Source organism: Acanthopagrus latus, chromosome 11 (assembly GCF_904848185.1).
Source record: "Acanthopagrus latus isolate v.2019 chromosome 11, fAcaLat1.1, whole genome shotgun sequence".
Taxonomy (NCBI): domain Eukaryota; kingdom Metazoa; phylum Chordata; class Actinopteri; order Spariformes; family Sparidae; genus Acanthopagrus; species Acanthopagrus latus.
Window position 1 is genome coordinate 11870763 of NC_051049.1, and position 16884 is coordinate 11887646.

Sequence of the window (16884 nt, forward strand, 5' to 3'; positions counted from 1 at the left end):
ATCTGAAGATTTACTCAGATCAAAGTCCTAAAGCAACTGCCCAAAGAAGGCACTGGAACACACAGATGTTTTACACAAGAGCACCAGATTACTTGTTGGTTAGGGTGAGGCCATATTTTTGATGAATAATGTTTGTTTGTTTATTATATCTGCATTATCAATGTATCAGATCTCTGTGTCAGATCTTTTTTTTAAATTAGAGCTGCACAATTAATCAAAAAATGATGAACTATTGCTAAAGGTAAAATCTGCCAAAGGTGAAATCTGTCAGAACAGCATTATGATGAAGTACAGCAGTGCTGCAGAGATGCCCTGGCCCATAAATCTTGTTCACTATATGAAAAAAAAAAAAAAGAAAACAACAACATGACAACAAAAAAATTGTGATGCAAAAATGATAGTTTTCACTATCATGAATCATATTGCATAAATATTTATCTGTCAAAATAACCACCATATCACCATATCATGCAGCCCACATTTTGTGAAGAAAAATTATAACCAGGCTTTCAAATTAATGGTAGAGTCAGATAAAATTAGGACCAACTACCCACTCCTCTTTCTCCAAAAAATAATGCAAAAATAAATAAAGAGAAAGTGACCAAAATCATGTAATATGTCTCTTTATGCAGACACAACCTAAACTATTCACAAGCTACTGGGACAGTGTCATTAAACGTTTAACACAGCAGAGGCTCATAGAGCACCTGTAATGCTCGGTTGTTTCGCATAACAGTTAGATTATCGCTCCACAGCCTGACGTCTCCAAATGGTGCTGGGGAAAACACAGGAAACTAAGTCACCTTAAGGAAATTCTACATTGGTGCCAATGCCACCGCAAAAAAAAAAAAAAAAAAAGCGTGTGTGCGTGTGCATACGTGTATGAAAGTGTCAGTATGTGGCATGTGTGCATAGTGTGTGTGTGTTCCGCATATACTGGCACAGTGTCAGTATGTATTAGCAATGGCTGCTGGTAGGTTTGTGTGCTTGCGTACAGGTGAGCATACTGCATTTATAAATATTGCATGAACAGGTTTACAGATGACATGTTTGATGGCAAAAGACAACAAGACTTGGCCATTAAAATGTAAAGAGTTCAGACAATGATTAGATCCCAAACTCTTTTTTTACAGGCTGAATCAACAGACAGACCTGTGCATTTATCTGAGGGAGAGCGAGTGAGACTCTCATTCACTCCTCTAACTCAAACATTTTCCTCAAACAGGCACACAGATTCGGCAGCTTCATGCAGGCCAGGAGAAACTTTAGTAAGGTATCAAATGATGCTAAAGTACACACTTCATTCCAACCTGATATTCTTTTTCAAGAGGGATCAAGTGTTTTTCTTTGCAAGGAAAATATTTTCTTTGCTGGTGGGCACTAATATTTATAGCACAGTGGAGTCGCAGTGTGAGGATGATCAGCCACTGTTCCACTCACGAACGGCAAAGCACACGGTTTCTACGCAAAAAGTGTGAAACGAGTCACTGTGATTTGTGCTTCGTTAAACTTGATGTAAAGAATAATATAGAATCATTTTTCTTGGATTCATGCTGCAATGTTGAGGATGCACGGAAACAGTTAAGGGTTTTGACAAAAAAATATTTTTTCATTCAGGATACCAGGCCCGTAAAAATCAAATACATATTGGTATTGCGAGCCTACTCGTACAACAGTACCTCAGCTCCATAACATAACTCTCTCATACACTGTCAATCTCTTTCTTTCCCTCACTTAATTATACACTTGTAAACACAAATAGATGCAAACACACTGACACAATAAAACGTTAATGTACAAGTTGCACTTTTGGGAGTAATTAGGAAACCGGCAGTGCCGCACTGAATTGAGCACTGCAGCTTTCCTTTCAAAAAAAAAAAAAATTCTACATTGAGGCTTAGATGAAACATCAGAAGAACATTTAATTTAATAACATTTATCAGTGAGTAATCTTCCAAATTTCGCAATCACAGGGTACATTTAAAAGGTCAGGCATCTCCCGTCTGAGGTAAGTCTTTCCTCCACTGTCTCACTTCCATCAGGATAAATATTACAATCTGTGTTTGTTCAAAGATTCCTTTCAGTATAAATCTAAGGTAATGGTGGAGAATGCAGTTTAAACTCCAGCTCTGTCCCCAAATGGGAGTATGTAATATGATCAGCCTGAAATGAGGCATGATACAAAAGACTGATGAGTACTGAGATCACCTTCATACTGTGTGCTCACGGTAAGAGACTATAAAACAACACAAAAATGCATGAAATACAGCGCATATTCACATAGGAGAGAGACAGCAACACTAGGAGTAAAAGTGGAACTGATATATTACAGTCAAATATCATGTAATAATAATAATGAATTACACATCATGAATGTGCAATACATTTAGGGTTATAGTTGAATCAGTGTGTGTTTAAGGAACATGATTTTTCACTGCAAAAGGAGGCGGAAAACTATTTTAATCCACAAACCCACAAAATATTGAAATTATTAAAACATCATTCAAGTGCCTCGCAGAGACAACCGAACAAAGAGATACGCATGTGTCTGCTTCAATGTTAATCTGCACAACATAATCCACAAACACATCTTGCATTCCCACAATTTACGGGAAGCGAGTTCAAAAGCGTCACAAAGACAATGAGACGATTCATTCTGGTTGGGGATGCTGGGGATGGAGGGCTGAGGGCACAACTGTGCTCCAAGAAAACTCATAAATGCTGAGACACATTCTGCACACATATGGTTTGTGTTTAGCAAGAAGAAACAATAATCAAATCCGTTGATCCTCTTCTTGCTGCAAGGATGATTGCTAATATAAAAGTCTGTTCCGTCTAATCATAATTTAGGATGGGGCTGTAATTACCTCCGCCCTCTCACAACAACACTGTGTCTAAACAGGATGGAGGAGCAGGCTTCGACTGAGATTTAAAGCCCAGTTTCCACTCTGGATACTATCTGTGTGACAGCGCTCATTTCATCTATGTAATTGTTTGAACATTTTTCCCTTCACTGATGAGCTTGTGTCAAAGTTTATTTAATTATTTTGTTTATTAAGGCATCAATGGAGATCTCAATACGAAGTGCGGGCAATTTGAGCAGACTGACTTAATTATTTTCGTGTCATAATGCTCTAAAATTGAGAGAGAGAAAAAAAAAATATTTCTAAATGAATCACTCCGTCAAAACGTCAAGTTGCCAAGTTTTCCATATTTAACTAATCGAGCCAAGATCACACTAATCCTCCCAGTGAACTAAACGCTGCCATGCCTTGTTAACATCCATAGGAAGTGCACACTTGCTTGCCAGTTATTCCACATTCTGTACATTACTTCACATGGCAGAGACTTTGATTCTGGCTTTATTTATGAATTGGCCAAGGATCCAAGAGAGCTCTGGTTTTAATTAACAGACAGGGCTCTCAACACAAATACACAGCGCAGCTGCATCAAAGGATGCTGTTGAGGAGCCCATATGGAAGCAGCATTATTTAAGATGACAGCTTTTATCAATTTCAAGCAACCTTGAACTGATAATTGGTCAAATTGGCCAGACTGACAGAGCTGCTGTTTGACTGAATGTGTTATTATTATCCTTATTGTTTATTTTCATGACAGCAATAATAATTACTACATTAAAATGCGTTTTCAATGTATCCATAATGTTCTGGAATCTCACACCTTGATCATCTAATCACACCAATTGAACACTTGGATCTACGGGGCCTACCTTGCGCGGGTGGGAGAGGGAGGCATGAGCGCGGAGCTTTGGCTGACAGATGCGCCTTCTCCTCGGACGCGCTGGGTCTCTTCGGGCTGCTGCAGCTCATGTGAGTCGGGATGTCATGGGAGCTTCGGCAAATCTGAGATCCAAAACCGCCGCTCCCGGCTCGCCGCGCACAGATGTCCGCCTTGCCGCCGTACACGGCGAGTGACAAGCCGGTGAAGTCTGTGAAAGTCGGGGTCTGACAGTGGCTGACCATCCCGAACAGCGCTGAGGGGTTCTGCATCGATGACTCGGCTCTCCCATGCAGTGTGCAGACGCTGCTCACATTACCTGCGCACATGAGAAGAAAAAAATAAATCTGCATCAACGCGAACACAAACTGTTTGTTTTCACTCGGGCAGAGAGAAACAACACATCGGGCAAAACAGTTAAACTTCGGGGATCTGGCAACACCTACCTTCTCCAATCAGCCAATGAGGAGCAGGAAGAGTCTAATTGCGCACATCAGCATGTTTATCGCAGCGGAGGAGGAAGCATCTGCGAGCCTGATCGATAGCATCCTCTCTGTGAGGATCAGCCATCAGCATCCCATGCGTCCCTCTCCTTCCCTCCCTCCCTCGGTCTCTGATTGACAACCGATAGCTCCACTGCTCCGCGGGATTCAGGAGCACCAATGAAGACTGTGTCCGCGTTTCTGTGGGAGGATAAGGTCTGGATCAAGACGGCTGTGTTTGTAGCTCTGAGATATTAAGTTTGCGAGCTCCTAAATGCGTGTATGCCATGAAACCTGGTGTGTTCCAAGTCCACAAAGGTCGATGTAAAAACTCGCAGTAGGTCACTCAAAAGACCTTTCAAATACACTGTTTTTGCTCAGTTGCCTATTTTAGAAAAAATGCAAGCAATTGAGCAATAACGTGCATTACTCTTCGCTTTAAGCTTTATATAAATATAGTTTATTGGCAATTTGGCAATACTAGTATTTGCATCAGTAAAATAGGTCGTAGCAGCAGCTGCTATTCTTATTTCATTATATCTATTTTATTCTGTTTTAATTCCATTTTACGACATATTGATGATGGAATGAGATGCACAGTAAGGCCAACTTTAAAAAAAAAGTATGTGAATTTTCGTAAACCATTTTGATATAATTTACTGAATGTTTCCTAAATTATTTTTGAGTTACTCTTTGGATCAAGGTTCATTATGTCCCATCGGCTGCATTCAAAAGTGAGCAGTCACAAAAAAACTAGATAAATATGATCACCTGGATATATTTGGATTAAATAGTTTTAAATGTTTTTTTTTTTTTTAAGGCTATATGTAAAATACAATGATTATCATCTGCCTAACGTTCATAACGCGTGAAATTCAGCTTTCCTACAATAAGCCCGATGATAAAAGAGCTACTGTTCATCTGGTGCGGCGCGTTAATGTGGGAAATGCTGTTCTGTAGCGCCATCTACTGGCCTATACGTGGAAGGGAAACTCCTAACTCACGTCTTAAGAGTTTATAACGTCAGTAACAACACAGGCTGTGGGTATTACTAGAGTAGAAGGTGGATGGAAGAGCTGTCAAGTTTAAGTTCATAAAAGCTATGGAACAAATGCAGTTCGTTATTTGTTCCATTCTGAGGTCTGTAAAAATACAGAAATGCATGAATGATGCTGCCTTTGGGTGCTGTTGGTAATGTGAAGATCATCAGAAGGGAGGGAGAGAGCACTTCATGTATATTGAGAGTTTAAGCACTGGATATCATGTGTTGTTTCTGGCATTCTACTATGAACTTTCTTTACAATTATGTCATCCTGCTGTTTCATTTTCAGTAAAAATGTTTAGAAACAATATGTATACCTTTAATCATTTAGAAATGCATGATACAAATTTATATCAACTTCATAACCTGTAGTTTAGCACACTACCAAAATCAGTATTCGTGAAGTGTTCCAAGATGGGATCCAGGAGCTGTGGGACAGCTCACCAGCATGTCTCAGACATCCGCAAGATATCTACTAGGCTAAATATCCAATAGGTCAGTGAGCCAGGAGGAAACTACAGTCAACAGGAGCAGACACGGCTCTCTTTCCTTCCTTTCTCCTCTGCCATCATCCTCAGCAGCTCTCTGAACCATATCTCATCCTGCTTGTATCTGTGACAATGGAGTGGGCACAATAATAGCTTGCAGTTTATATCAGAATAATGCACGCAACCTTTTCAGTATTTGTAAATGTGTTGCCATTGCTGAAACACAAAATATGCAAAAATTATCCTCGCTTTGTATGCATACAGATCTGTCCTCTATCTCGTTCTTTTCTTTTTTCTTCTGTTGATTTTCTTCTGCAGATCAACAACTTGAAGTGCTTGGATCTCATTATTACACACAACAGTGGCGACTTGCATGAGTGATCTGGTAAAATGTGTTACACGTTACTGATTAGTAGTGTGAAGAAGATTTTGAAGCATGTAGTGTGGTGAAGGTGTAAGGCACAGTGAGCAAAGATGGATGATTTAATGTTATGTATAGCTTTAATAAAATGTGTAGTGTTAGAAGTTGAGGATGTTTTCCCTCACCTCTGAGCTCTTGCAGAAACATGCATTTTCTTGCTTGTTTCCTCTCATTTACTTGTTACCTGGGAGACTTGGTAACGCTGTCATGCTGAGGGATATGGTCAGTTTACAGGCCCCGGTGCCGATATGAGCCACGGACCCCTATGAATCCACCCAAGTACCTGCTAGCAAGGAAATGGAGGGAGGAAAGTCAAGGAGAGATGTACATAAGTCAGTCATTTACAACAGCTGTAAGCTGATATCATCAGTATAGTATGAGTCCATTACAGAGGAAGTGGGCTTTTGATAAAACACTGGAAAAATTGGTTTTTACAATGTTCTTTTTTTCTGGATTTGAAAAAGCATAAAACAGTTAAATGAGTGCACAAAGAGATGGATTTTTCATGAGCAAAAAAATTAAATTGTTGTCCAAAGCATTATTACAACCTGGAAGGACAGTAGTGAACCATCATCTTCGAGAGAGAAATATGGTCAGAAAAAATTTTTAATGATCCAAGATCACTTAAATCGTAAAAAATCATCGGTAGAACTCACGGCTATGTTTAATAGTGAAAGTAATAGCATTTCCACATGCACACTGTGAACAGAACTCAAGGGATTGGGACTAACCTGCTGTGTAGCCTTAAGAAAACCACTTATCAGTGAGGCTAATTGGATAAAAAGGCTTCACTTTGCTTGGGACAGTGGCTCAGGTGGTAGAGCAGGTCGGAGGGTCGGCGGTTCGAACCCCGCCTGGCCACGTGTCATGGTCGTTGTGTCCTTGGGCAAGACACTTTACCCACCTTGCCTTGTCTGAATGTGTATGACTGCTGTATGTTTGAGGTGGTGGTCACAGGGGCTGTTGGCGCTGAATGGCAGCCACGCTTCTGTCAGTCTGCCCCAGGGCAGCTGTGGCTACTATCGTAGTTTACTACCACCGGTATGACTGTGTGTGAATGAACAACACAGTATTTGCCATTAGAGTTCTACAAAATACGAGCTCAGAAAGAGGCCATGAACGCAGCTGCTATCAAATACGAGCCTGGTGAGATAAGAGACAAGTTCACAAGTCAGATCTCAGCTTTGGGAGCAGCAGCTTGAGATCTGGACTCCACCACCAAGGAGCAAGCATGTTTTTGCAAAGACTGACAGCCTATTGTTTGGTAATAGGCAAATTTTGCTTTATGGTAGGAATCACTCTCATAATTCAGATCCTGCGCTTAATTTGTCCAAGTCTTGCTAATAAGATAGTCCTCAAAATGGGAGAAAGGAGCACCATGACCCAGAATCCCAACTTTAAGTTTGAAGATTGGGCTCAGACATTTGGCTCAAAAGAATACATCAAATTTGCCTTTCGTCGCTTGTGGATGAATCTAGGACAAGAGGCTTTTGTGGGAGGAGAAGCTCCGGACTCACCTGTGGTCACAATGAAGAGGGAGAAAACAAACATCTGCAAGTACTTAAATGGTGAGTTTTAAGGCTTGTGTTTTCTGGCGTTGTTCTCTCTCTGCTCCTGGATATTGAGCGGTTTTGTTTTGTTTTCCCCCTGCAGGCAACAGACCGCTGGTGCTGAGTTTTGGAAGTTGCACCTGACCCCCGTTTATCTTCAAACTTGAGGAGTTCAAGCAACTCGTCAGGGATTTCAGTGATGTAGCTGACTTTCTTGTGGTCTACATCGCGGAAGCACATTCAACAGGTGAGTGAAAGTTGCCAGGTTGAAGTCGTTAAAACCATAACAGGAACAAAACATCCAGGAAGTGGAAGGGCAGGCAAGACAGAAAGAAAGACAGAAAGAAAGCAAAAGGTGTTCATGAGCAATTTCCTGAAATATATATTTCTCCCTCGAGGATCAGTACAGTATTTCAGATTTCTACTCCGATTCTGACTCATCAATGATTTTCCCCACTTTGCATCCTGCACAAAAATCCCTGCAGTTGAATACTTTAAAATGTTTATTCTTGATTGAACAGATCACTTGAGAGGTTAAATGATAAAATCATCTTGGTTTGACTTATGTTACTATATTTTAAGTTGTCTGTGCTCAATTAACACTTGTCCCTGAGAAGTAGCTATGTGCCTACAGATCAGGCTGTACCATAGTCTGCGCTATATTTACCCATGACCCTGTAACGTGCTTATGTAACCACTATTATGTAGGATTTATTAATGCTCCTTCTATGTCCTGCTATATTCTTTACGTCTGTATCAGATGGTTGGGCCTTTGCCAGCAACATCGATATCAACCAGCACCAGAGCCTGGAGGACAGGCTGTCTGCAGCACAGATCTTGGTTCAGAAGGAGCCCCTGTGCCCAGTGGTTGTGGATGAAATGAATGATAGTGCTGCCATAAAGTACGGTGCCATGCCTGAGAGGCTCTATGTGCTGCAGGCTGGGAAAGTTGTCTATAAGGTGAGAATAGTTTTTATGGTATTCTAGTTTATGTTAGGAGGTCTTGATTTCTCCTCTTATGCAAATCATGACTAGAAGTAATACCAGCATTGTGGGTGTAAAGGTCCCTACCCTATCTGTTATCATGCGATTGCGTGAGAAGGAGCAGTGAAAGAAACGACATTCATTCCTTGGCATGGAGCCAAGCTGATGTCTGCACTGCAAGAAATGTAGAACTGGATAACAATGACATGTCTCTCATTTCTTTTGTTGGTATGTTCTTTTCTGATTGTATTCAAAGCACGTTGGCTTTATTTAAAGTGTATTTGTAATGTGTCATTAAGAGTCCACTCTGTGTTTCCTAGGGACTGGCGGGGCCTCAGGGCTATGATCCACAAGAGGTGCGTTCGTTCCTGGAGAAGATGAAATAATGAGGTTGTCCAGTTATGTATTAGCCATCAGTCTTGATGGGTCTCAACATGTGTCAACATTGTAACCAGCATATATTACTGATATATACGTATACTGATGAAATTTTCTTTTTTTGAAATTGGACTCAAATGAATACACTGCACTGTCTACATGCAGTTCTATAGCTGTTCTCATCTGGCATCTGATAACTCATATAGCGTGTATAACCATCCAAGCTTTCACTGACATTGCCTTCAGGCTCTCCTGAACTCCAGGAAAAGCTATCTCACTATCATTCTCTGATCTTGAACTCACCTCTCAGTGTTTCTTGGTGACGGCTACAGATTAAACCTTTGGCTTCTGTAGCCAGATGAAGTGAAACACAGAGAAAGTTCAGCGAGGAGTTTGTGTTTTTGAGTTCATCACGTAATGTACAGGAGATGTCACAATGAAAGCTCTTGTTTTCTATTGCAGGTTCAGTTGTCTCTGATTATACCAGCAATTTAACCCGTATTAATCACTAAAGGTTTCTACTGTTAATGAATGCTCCATGGTAATTTCACAGGGGGCTGCTTTTTACAAAACAGGGCTCTCAACACAAATACACAGCACAGCTGCATCAAAGGATGCTCTTAAGAAGCCCACATGGAGGCAGCATTATTTAAGATGGCAGCTTTTATCAATTTCAAACAACCTTGAACTGATAATTGGTCAAATTGGCGGAGTGACGAACAAAGATGCTGTTTTACTGAATGTGTTATTATTCATCCTTATTGTTTATTTTCATGACAGCAATAATAATTACTACATTAAAATGCGTTTTCAATGTATCCATAATGTTCTGGAATCTCACACCTTGATCATCTAATCACACCAATTGAACACTTGGATCTACGGGGCCTACCTTGCGCGGGTGGGAGAGGGAGGCATGAGCGCGGAGCTTTGGCTGACAGATGCGCCTTCTCCTCGGACGCGCTGGGTCTCTTCGGGCTGCTGCAGCTCATGTGAGTCGGGATGTCATGGGAGCTTCGGCAAATCTGAGATCCAAAACCGCCGCTCCCGGCTCGCCGCGGACAGATGTCCGCCTTGCCGCCGTACACGGCGAGTGACAAGCCGGTGAAGTCTGTGAAAGTCGGGGTCTGACAGTGGCTGACCATCCCGAACAGCGCTGAGGGGTTCTGCATCGATGACTCGGCTCTCCCATGCAGTGTGCAGACGCTGCTCACATTACCTGCACACATGAGAAGAAAAAAATAAAGCTGCTTTAGCGCAAATACAAACTGTTTGTTTTCACTCGGGCAGAGAGAAACAACACATCGGACAAAACGCTTAAACTTCAGGGATCTGGCAATCGGGGATCTTTACTATGATAAACCTGATGATAAAAGAGCCATCTACTGGCGCTACAGGGAAACTCCTAACTCGGGTCATAGAGTTTATAATGTCAGTAACAACACAGGCTGTGAGTATTCTTATGTCAGTACAGGTTGGATGGAAGAACTGTCAAGTTGAAGTTCAGAAAAGCTATGGAAAAAATGTGGTTCCTTATTTGTTCCAGTCTGAGGTCTGTAAAAATACAGAAATGCAAGGATGATGCTGCCTTTGGGTGCTGTTGGAAATGTGAAGATTAATATATGCAGCATAAAGAAAGAGAGAGAGAGAGACAGAGACAGAGCACTTAATGTATGAGAGTAGTTTAAGCACTGGATATCGTGTTGTTTCTTGCATTCTACTTTATGTACACAACCAGTCAAAGGTTTGGACACATCTTTTCATTCAATGGGTTTTCATCTATTTTTATCTCTAGCTGGATCGCTAATGTTAAGCACATGTGTTTACCTTTAATAAAATGGAAGGACGGTGGTGAACCATCCTCTTCAAGAAAATAATGATCCAAGATCACTTAAATCGTAAAAAAAAACAGTAGAACTCACGGCTATGTTTAATAGAGAAAGTAATAGCATTTCCACATGCAAACTGTTAACAGAACTCAAGGGATTGGGACTAAACTCCTGTGTAGCCTTAAGAAAACCACTTATCAGTGAGGCTAATTGTATAAAAAGGCTTCACTTTGCTTGGGAGCATAAAGACTGGCCTTTGGAGCATGGAAAAAGGTCATGTGGTTTGATGAGTCCAGATTTACCCTGTTGCAGACTGATGGGCGCATCAGCGTAAGAAGGTTGATTCAGTTGGTAAAGTCCAGGTTCAGCAATGTTACATGAATATGTTACCCAAAAAATATTCACTACCTGAATATACTGAAGGACCAGGTTTTTTCCAACAATGTTTTTTTGTTTGTTTTTTTAATTTGTTTTCCCTGATGGCACAGGCGTATTGCAGGATGACAATGCCACGATTCATCCAGCTCAAACTGTGAAAGACTGTTTCAGGGAACATGAGACATCATTTTCACACATGGCTCACCACCACAGTGTCTTGACTTTAAACCCATTGAAAATCTTTGGGATGTGCTGGAGAGGACTAAGCAGCAACCCCCAACTCCCATATCAATACAAGATCTTGGTGAAAAATGGATGCAACTCTGGACTGAAATAAATGTTGTGACATTGCATGAGCTTATCAAAACGATGCCACAGCGGATGCCTGCCATAATCAAGGCTAAAGGCGGTCCAATAAAATATTAGAGGGTGGAAGTGTAGATAGCAGCAGCAGCCAGGCAAAATAGCCGAGAGGTTAGGATTCATTCAGAGGTGAAGAAACATTTGACCTAATGGTGGATATCGCAATTTCTTACACATATTTCAGGTGGTCATAGACTAAAATAAAGAGCTTAAATTACACTTAATTGAAGTTACTTACATATTTGACGAGCAACAACAGTGAAGAGGGAAGCCAGTGATGCTCCATGTCTCCATATGGGGTTTCAAATTGATGGTAAGTACCTTAGCAGTTGTTTGCTAACAAATTAGCTGTAGCTAGCCCTAACTACCGCAGCACATGCTACAAATATCTGCTAACTCCGTCACACTTGGCTAGCTTCGGTTTAGGGCGTTTAAAAACTCATAGCTAAGCTAGCTAAATGTTCATAGTTAGTTTGCTTTGTAGTTCCTCTGCCTCTTTCTGGTAGGTGACCAATCTCTTGTAAACTCTAGATATTATCAGTGATATATATAGCCAGTCGTCCGGCTAGAAAATAGTCCGGTGGGAGATTAAAAAAAAAAGAAGAAAAAATGTAAAACATTAATAAATTAAAATAAAAAAAATAAAAAACCACTGATGTTATGTTAGCTAGCCCACTCTTGCTCTCGCTAGTGTCACCCAGACTCTAGAAAATGGATTAAAATGCTGTAATAAACTTGGGAAATTACTTTAAATATCTCTGGAGAGGCAGTTTAACAGGGATAAAAAAATAAAAAATAAAAAATAAAAAGACTTCCAGGCTTGTCCTCCTAAGATTTTCTGGGAAACATCAGCATTAACGGTTACCTGACCAAACCGCACAGCAACGTTCAGGGTGCTGTCAGACGTGGGCTAAACATCTTTCTAGCCGAGGTAATGAAAAACACTTGGCATTTTTCCTTATACTGATGTGGTTCCGTGTCTCCACATTTTGTGCAAAACCAAAGTCGAACCGAGCCCGAATTTGCACGGCAACTTCAGTGCTCCAACACAGTGTTTTCCATTTGAGTTGTAGCAAATACGAGCCCAGAAAGAGGCCATGAACGCAACTGTTATCAAACTCGAGCCGGGTGGGCGTTAAGCGACAAGTTAAACATTCAGATGGCAGTTTGGAGAGAGACGGCGTGAAAGCTGGGCTCCACCACCAAGGAGCAAGTATGTTTTTGCAAAAACTGATGGCCTACTGGTCGGTAGCAGGCATATTTTGCTTCATGGTAGGAATCAGTCTCACAATCCAGATCCTTCGCTTAATTTGTCCAAGCCTCGCCAAGAAGATAGTTCTCAAACTGGGTGAAAGTTCCACCATGACCCAGAATCCCAACTTTAAGTTTGAAGATTGGGGTCCGACATTTGGCTCGAAAGAGTTCATCAAAACCGCCTCCTATCACTTGTGGATGTCTCTAGGACAAGAGGCTTTTGTGGGAGGAGAAGCTCCAGACTCACCTGTTGTCACCATGAAGGGGGAGACAAAGAACATCTGCAAGTACCTAAACGGTGAGTTTTGAGGGTCGTGTTTTTCTGGCGTTGTTCTCTCTCTGCTCCTGGATATTGAGCGGTTTTGTTTTGTTTTCCCTCTGCAGGCAACAGACCGCTGGTGCTGAGTTTTGGAAGTTGCACCTGACCCCCATTTATCTTCAAACTTGAGGAGTTCAAGCAACTCGTCAGGGATTTCAGTGATGTAGCTGACTTTCTTGTGGTCTACATCGCGGAAGCACATTCAACAGGTGAGTGAAAGTTGCCAGGTTGAAGTCATTAAAACCATAACAGGAACAAAACATCCAGGAAGTGGAGGAGTGGAGAGGAACTATGCTTCCAGATTATGCTTCTAGAAGTGGAGGGGCAAGCAAGCAAACAAGAAAGAAATAAAGGAAAAGGTGTTTATGAGCACATTCCTGAAATACCTGACAAAAGAAAAACTCTTAAAAAGTTTTGAAGATTGACGTGGGTTTTTTATTTTGTGGCTGCTGATTTCACCATGTTTTCCCCTCGAGGATCACTACAGTATTTCAGATTTCTACTCCGATTCTGACTTATCACAGAATTTCCCCACTTTGCATCCTGAACGAAAGCCCCTGCAGTTAAATAGTTTAAAATGTTTATTCTTGCATGAATACATCACTTTAGAGGTTAAATAACAGCATTGTTCTATTGTCTTTGTTTGACTTATGTTAGTATATTTAATCAAGTCTAATGTTGAAAATGAGACAGTTAAACAGTCTAATGTTGGCTTTAAAAAAGAATAGATATATATTGAAAATCACTATAGAAAAACCCCTTAGGTCCCTGAGAAGTAGCTATGTGCCTACAGATCAGGCTGTACCATAGTCTGCGCTATATTTACCCATGACCCTGTAACGTGCTTATGTAACCACTATTATGTAGGATTTATTAATGCTCCTTCTATGTCCTGCTATATTCTTTACGTCTGTATCAGATGGTTGGGCCTTTGCCAGCAACATCGATATCAACCAGCACCAGAGCCTGGAGGACAGGCTGTCTGCAGCACAGATCTTGGTTCAGAAGGAGCCCCTGTGCCCAGTGGTTGTGGATGAAATGAATGATAGTGCTGCCATAAAGTACGGTGCCATGCCTGAGAGGCTCTATGTGCTGCAGGCTGGGAAAGTTGTCTATAAGGTGGGAATAGTATATATGGTATTCTATTTTATGCTATGTGGTCTCTATTGCTCCTCTCATGCAATCGCGTGATTGGAGGTTTAACCAGCATTGTGGGTGTAAAGGTCCCTACCCTATCTGTTATCATGCAATTGCGTGAGAAGGAGCAGTGAAAGAAACGACATTCATTCCTTGGCACGGAGCCAAGCTGATGTCTGCACTGCAAGAAATGTAGAATTGGATAACACAGACATGTCTCACATTTCTGTTGTTGGTATGTTCTTTTCTGATTGTAATAAAAGCATGTTGGCTTTATTTAAAGTGTATTTGTAATGTGTCATTAACAGTCCACTCTGTGTTTCCTAGGGAGTGGAGGGGCCTTGGGGCTATGATCCACAAGAGGTGCGTTCGTTCCTGGAGAAGATGAAATAATGAGGTTGTCCAGTTATGTATTAGCCATCAGTCTTGATGGGTCTCAACATGTGTCATTGTAACCAGCATATATTAATGATGTGTGTGTGTGTGTGTGTGTGTGTGTGTGTGTATATATATATATATATATATATATATATATATATATATATATATATATATATATATATATATATATATATATATATATATATGTGTATGTATATATATATATGTGTATGTGTATATATATATGTGTGTGTATATATATATATATGTGTGTGTGTATATATATATATATATATGTGTGTGTATATATATATATGTGTGTATATATGTGTGTGTATATATATATATATGTGTGTGTGTATATATATATATATATGTGTGTATATATATGTATATATGTATGTATATATATGTATATATGTATGTATATATATGTATATATGTATGTATATATATATATACTGATAAAATGTTCTTTTTGAAATCAGACTCAAATGAATACACTGCACTATCTACATGCATATAGCTGTTCTCATCTGGCATCTGATAACTCATAGCATGTATAACCATCCAAGCTTTCACTGACATTGCCTTCAGGCTCTCCTGAACTCCAGGAAAAGCTATCTCACTATCATTCTCTGATCTTGAACTCACCTCTCAGTGTTTCTTGGTGACGGCTACAGATTAAACCTTTGGCTTCTGTAGCCAGATGAAGTGAAACACAGAGAAAGTTCAGCGAGGAGTTTGTGTTTTTGAGTTCATCACGTAATGTACAGGAGATGTCACAATGAAAGCTCTTGTTTTCTATTGCAGGTTCAGTTGTCTCTGATTATACCAGCAATTTAATCCATATTAATCACTAAAGGTTTCTACTGTCGATGAATGCTCCAGGGTAATTTCACGGGGGGCTGCTTTTTTATGTGACGATTACAGTGCAAACCTCTGGTAACTGCAATCTGATGAATGATGACTTAAAAGCCAGCCTTCTCTGAATTATGTGGGAGCATTTATGAGCAGTAAGCATCTTGTTAAACACTCTGCATTTTCCTAAAAATGTTCTTATACCATACAGTTAATTTTGAAATGTTGTCTTTATATTATAATGATAAATATTTAACCTGCAAAAACTCTTGCAACATTGTCTTCATTTGTACGGCACATATGGCCTCAAGTGTGTTTCAGTTCATCTACGAATTATTGTTTCCTCGTGACCTTAGTTCCCAAATGATCAGTTTGTCTATCCATACCTCTTCTACTCAGTGTAGTTGGATGGAAATGGAAAAAAGCGATAGTAAAATCACGTTTTCCCTGGAAAAAAACAACAAAGATGATTCAAGATATAGTTTTCAAAGTAGATGATTAAAATCAGAGGAAATACCAGAACTGTGTGTAAGACTGGGTTCCCCACACATCTGTACTTTTGTTGTCATTTTTCTGGGCCACCGTGACTCATCCTCTCTCTCTCTCCCCCAACTCATCAACACAAAATAATACCATCTACAAAGCTCCAGAGGGTTTCTTTTCTTATTTTTTACATCGTGTTTTTCTTCAGAGAGAATGGCTGCATGGCTTTAATGTCGACATACAGAGCAGTCTTCCGCCACATCACAATGTGGCTGTTGTTTGCCGTCTTGTCTGGAAGCGATAAATGGTAAACGTACTGTCCTGTATGTGGGTCACGCAAGTTCAGTGAATCCAGACCAGTGTGTGCACACGTGCATACATGTGAGCTGCTGAGCGTGTTGTTCAGGCCATGATATGAGTTAATGCCTAACCATTAAATCTTTGCACATCCAGTGATGTCTCTAAAACAATCTAAAATGTCAGCTATAGTGTGACAGAGCAAGTTATGTGTTTTGGGGCCTTCTAACGTCTATGTTTTACTGATGAATCTCTCTGCTTGTGGTGAATTAGTAGAAACTGTTTTTTGATAAAGTAAAATAGATGTAACATATGTCTTAATTTCCCTCAAGGTAAGTATAATTAGACTCCCAACAGTGTGTTTATAATTAATGTCTTTCCTCTTGTCTGTCATGTTTTTCTTTGCTTTCTTACTTTTTCTCCATGCCGTCACCAAATTAAAAACCTGTGCATATATTTGAGTACATTCAAAGATGCTCTCCTCTGCAGTATCTCACGA

At 40.3% G+C, this 16884-nt stretch overlaps 2 protein-coding genes and 1 pseudogene across 15 annotated transcripts in view; 2 read left to right on the forward strand and 1 right to left on the reverse strand.

The window, feature by feature from the left end:
• Positions 1-13283, reverse strand: part of LOC119028177 (zinc finger protein GLIS1) — an 84467-nt gene extending 71184 nt beyond the window's left edge. Inside the window, exons 1-6 of one of the 13 annotated variants that reach the window (XM_037113821.1) lie at positions 11892-12155; positions 9976-10302; positions 6356-6454; positions 5707-5874; positions 4185-4421; positions 3731-4057 (exon numbers count right to left, since the gene is read on the reverse strand). In XM_037113821.1, coding sequence (XP_036969716.1) covers positions 3731-4010 — 280 coding nt within the window. In that variant the 5' untranslated portion in view covers positions 4011-4057; positions 4185-4421; positions 5707-5874; ... (1 more) ...; positions 9976-10302; positions 11892-12155. Of the gene's footprint in view, positions 1-3730; positions 4058-4184; positions 4422-5647; positions 6458-6902; positions 7025-7688; positions 7831-9975; positions 10303-11891; positions 12156-13154 lie in introns of those variants that run through there. The other 12 variants (XM_037113818.1, XM_037113816.1, XM_037113815.1 and 9 more) reach the window with 12 other exon arrangements.
• LOC119028181 lies at positions 7367-9978 on the forward strand (annotated as a pseudogene).
• dio1 (iodothyronine deiodinase 1) lies at positions 11674-14880 on the forward strand. Of its 2 annotated transcripts, XM_037113832.1 has the most exons (5): positions 11674-11966; positions 13116-13205; positions 13292-13435; positions 14146-14345; positions 14691-14880. In XM_037113832.1, the coding sequence occupies exons 1-5, from the start codon at positions 11948-11950 to the stop codon at positions 14754-14756; spliced, it is 519 nt and encodes a 172-aa protein (XP_036969727.1). In that variant the 5' UTR covers positions 11674-11947; the 3' UTR covers positions 14757-14880. The 2 variants fall into 2 exon arrangements, with proteins under 2 accessions (XP_036969727.1, XP_036969726.1); XM_037113831.1 differs by lacking the exon at positions 11674-11966 and having other exon boundaries at positions 12644-13205; positions 14691-14878.
• The last annotated feature ends 2004 nt before the right edge of the window (positions 14881-16884 follow it).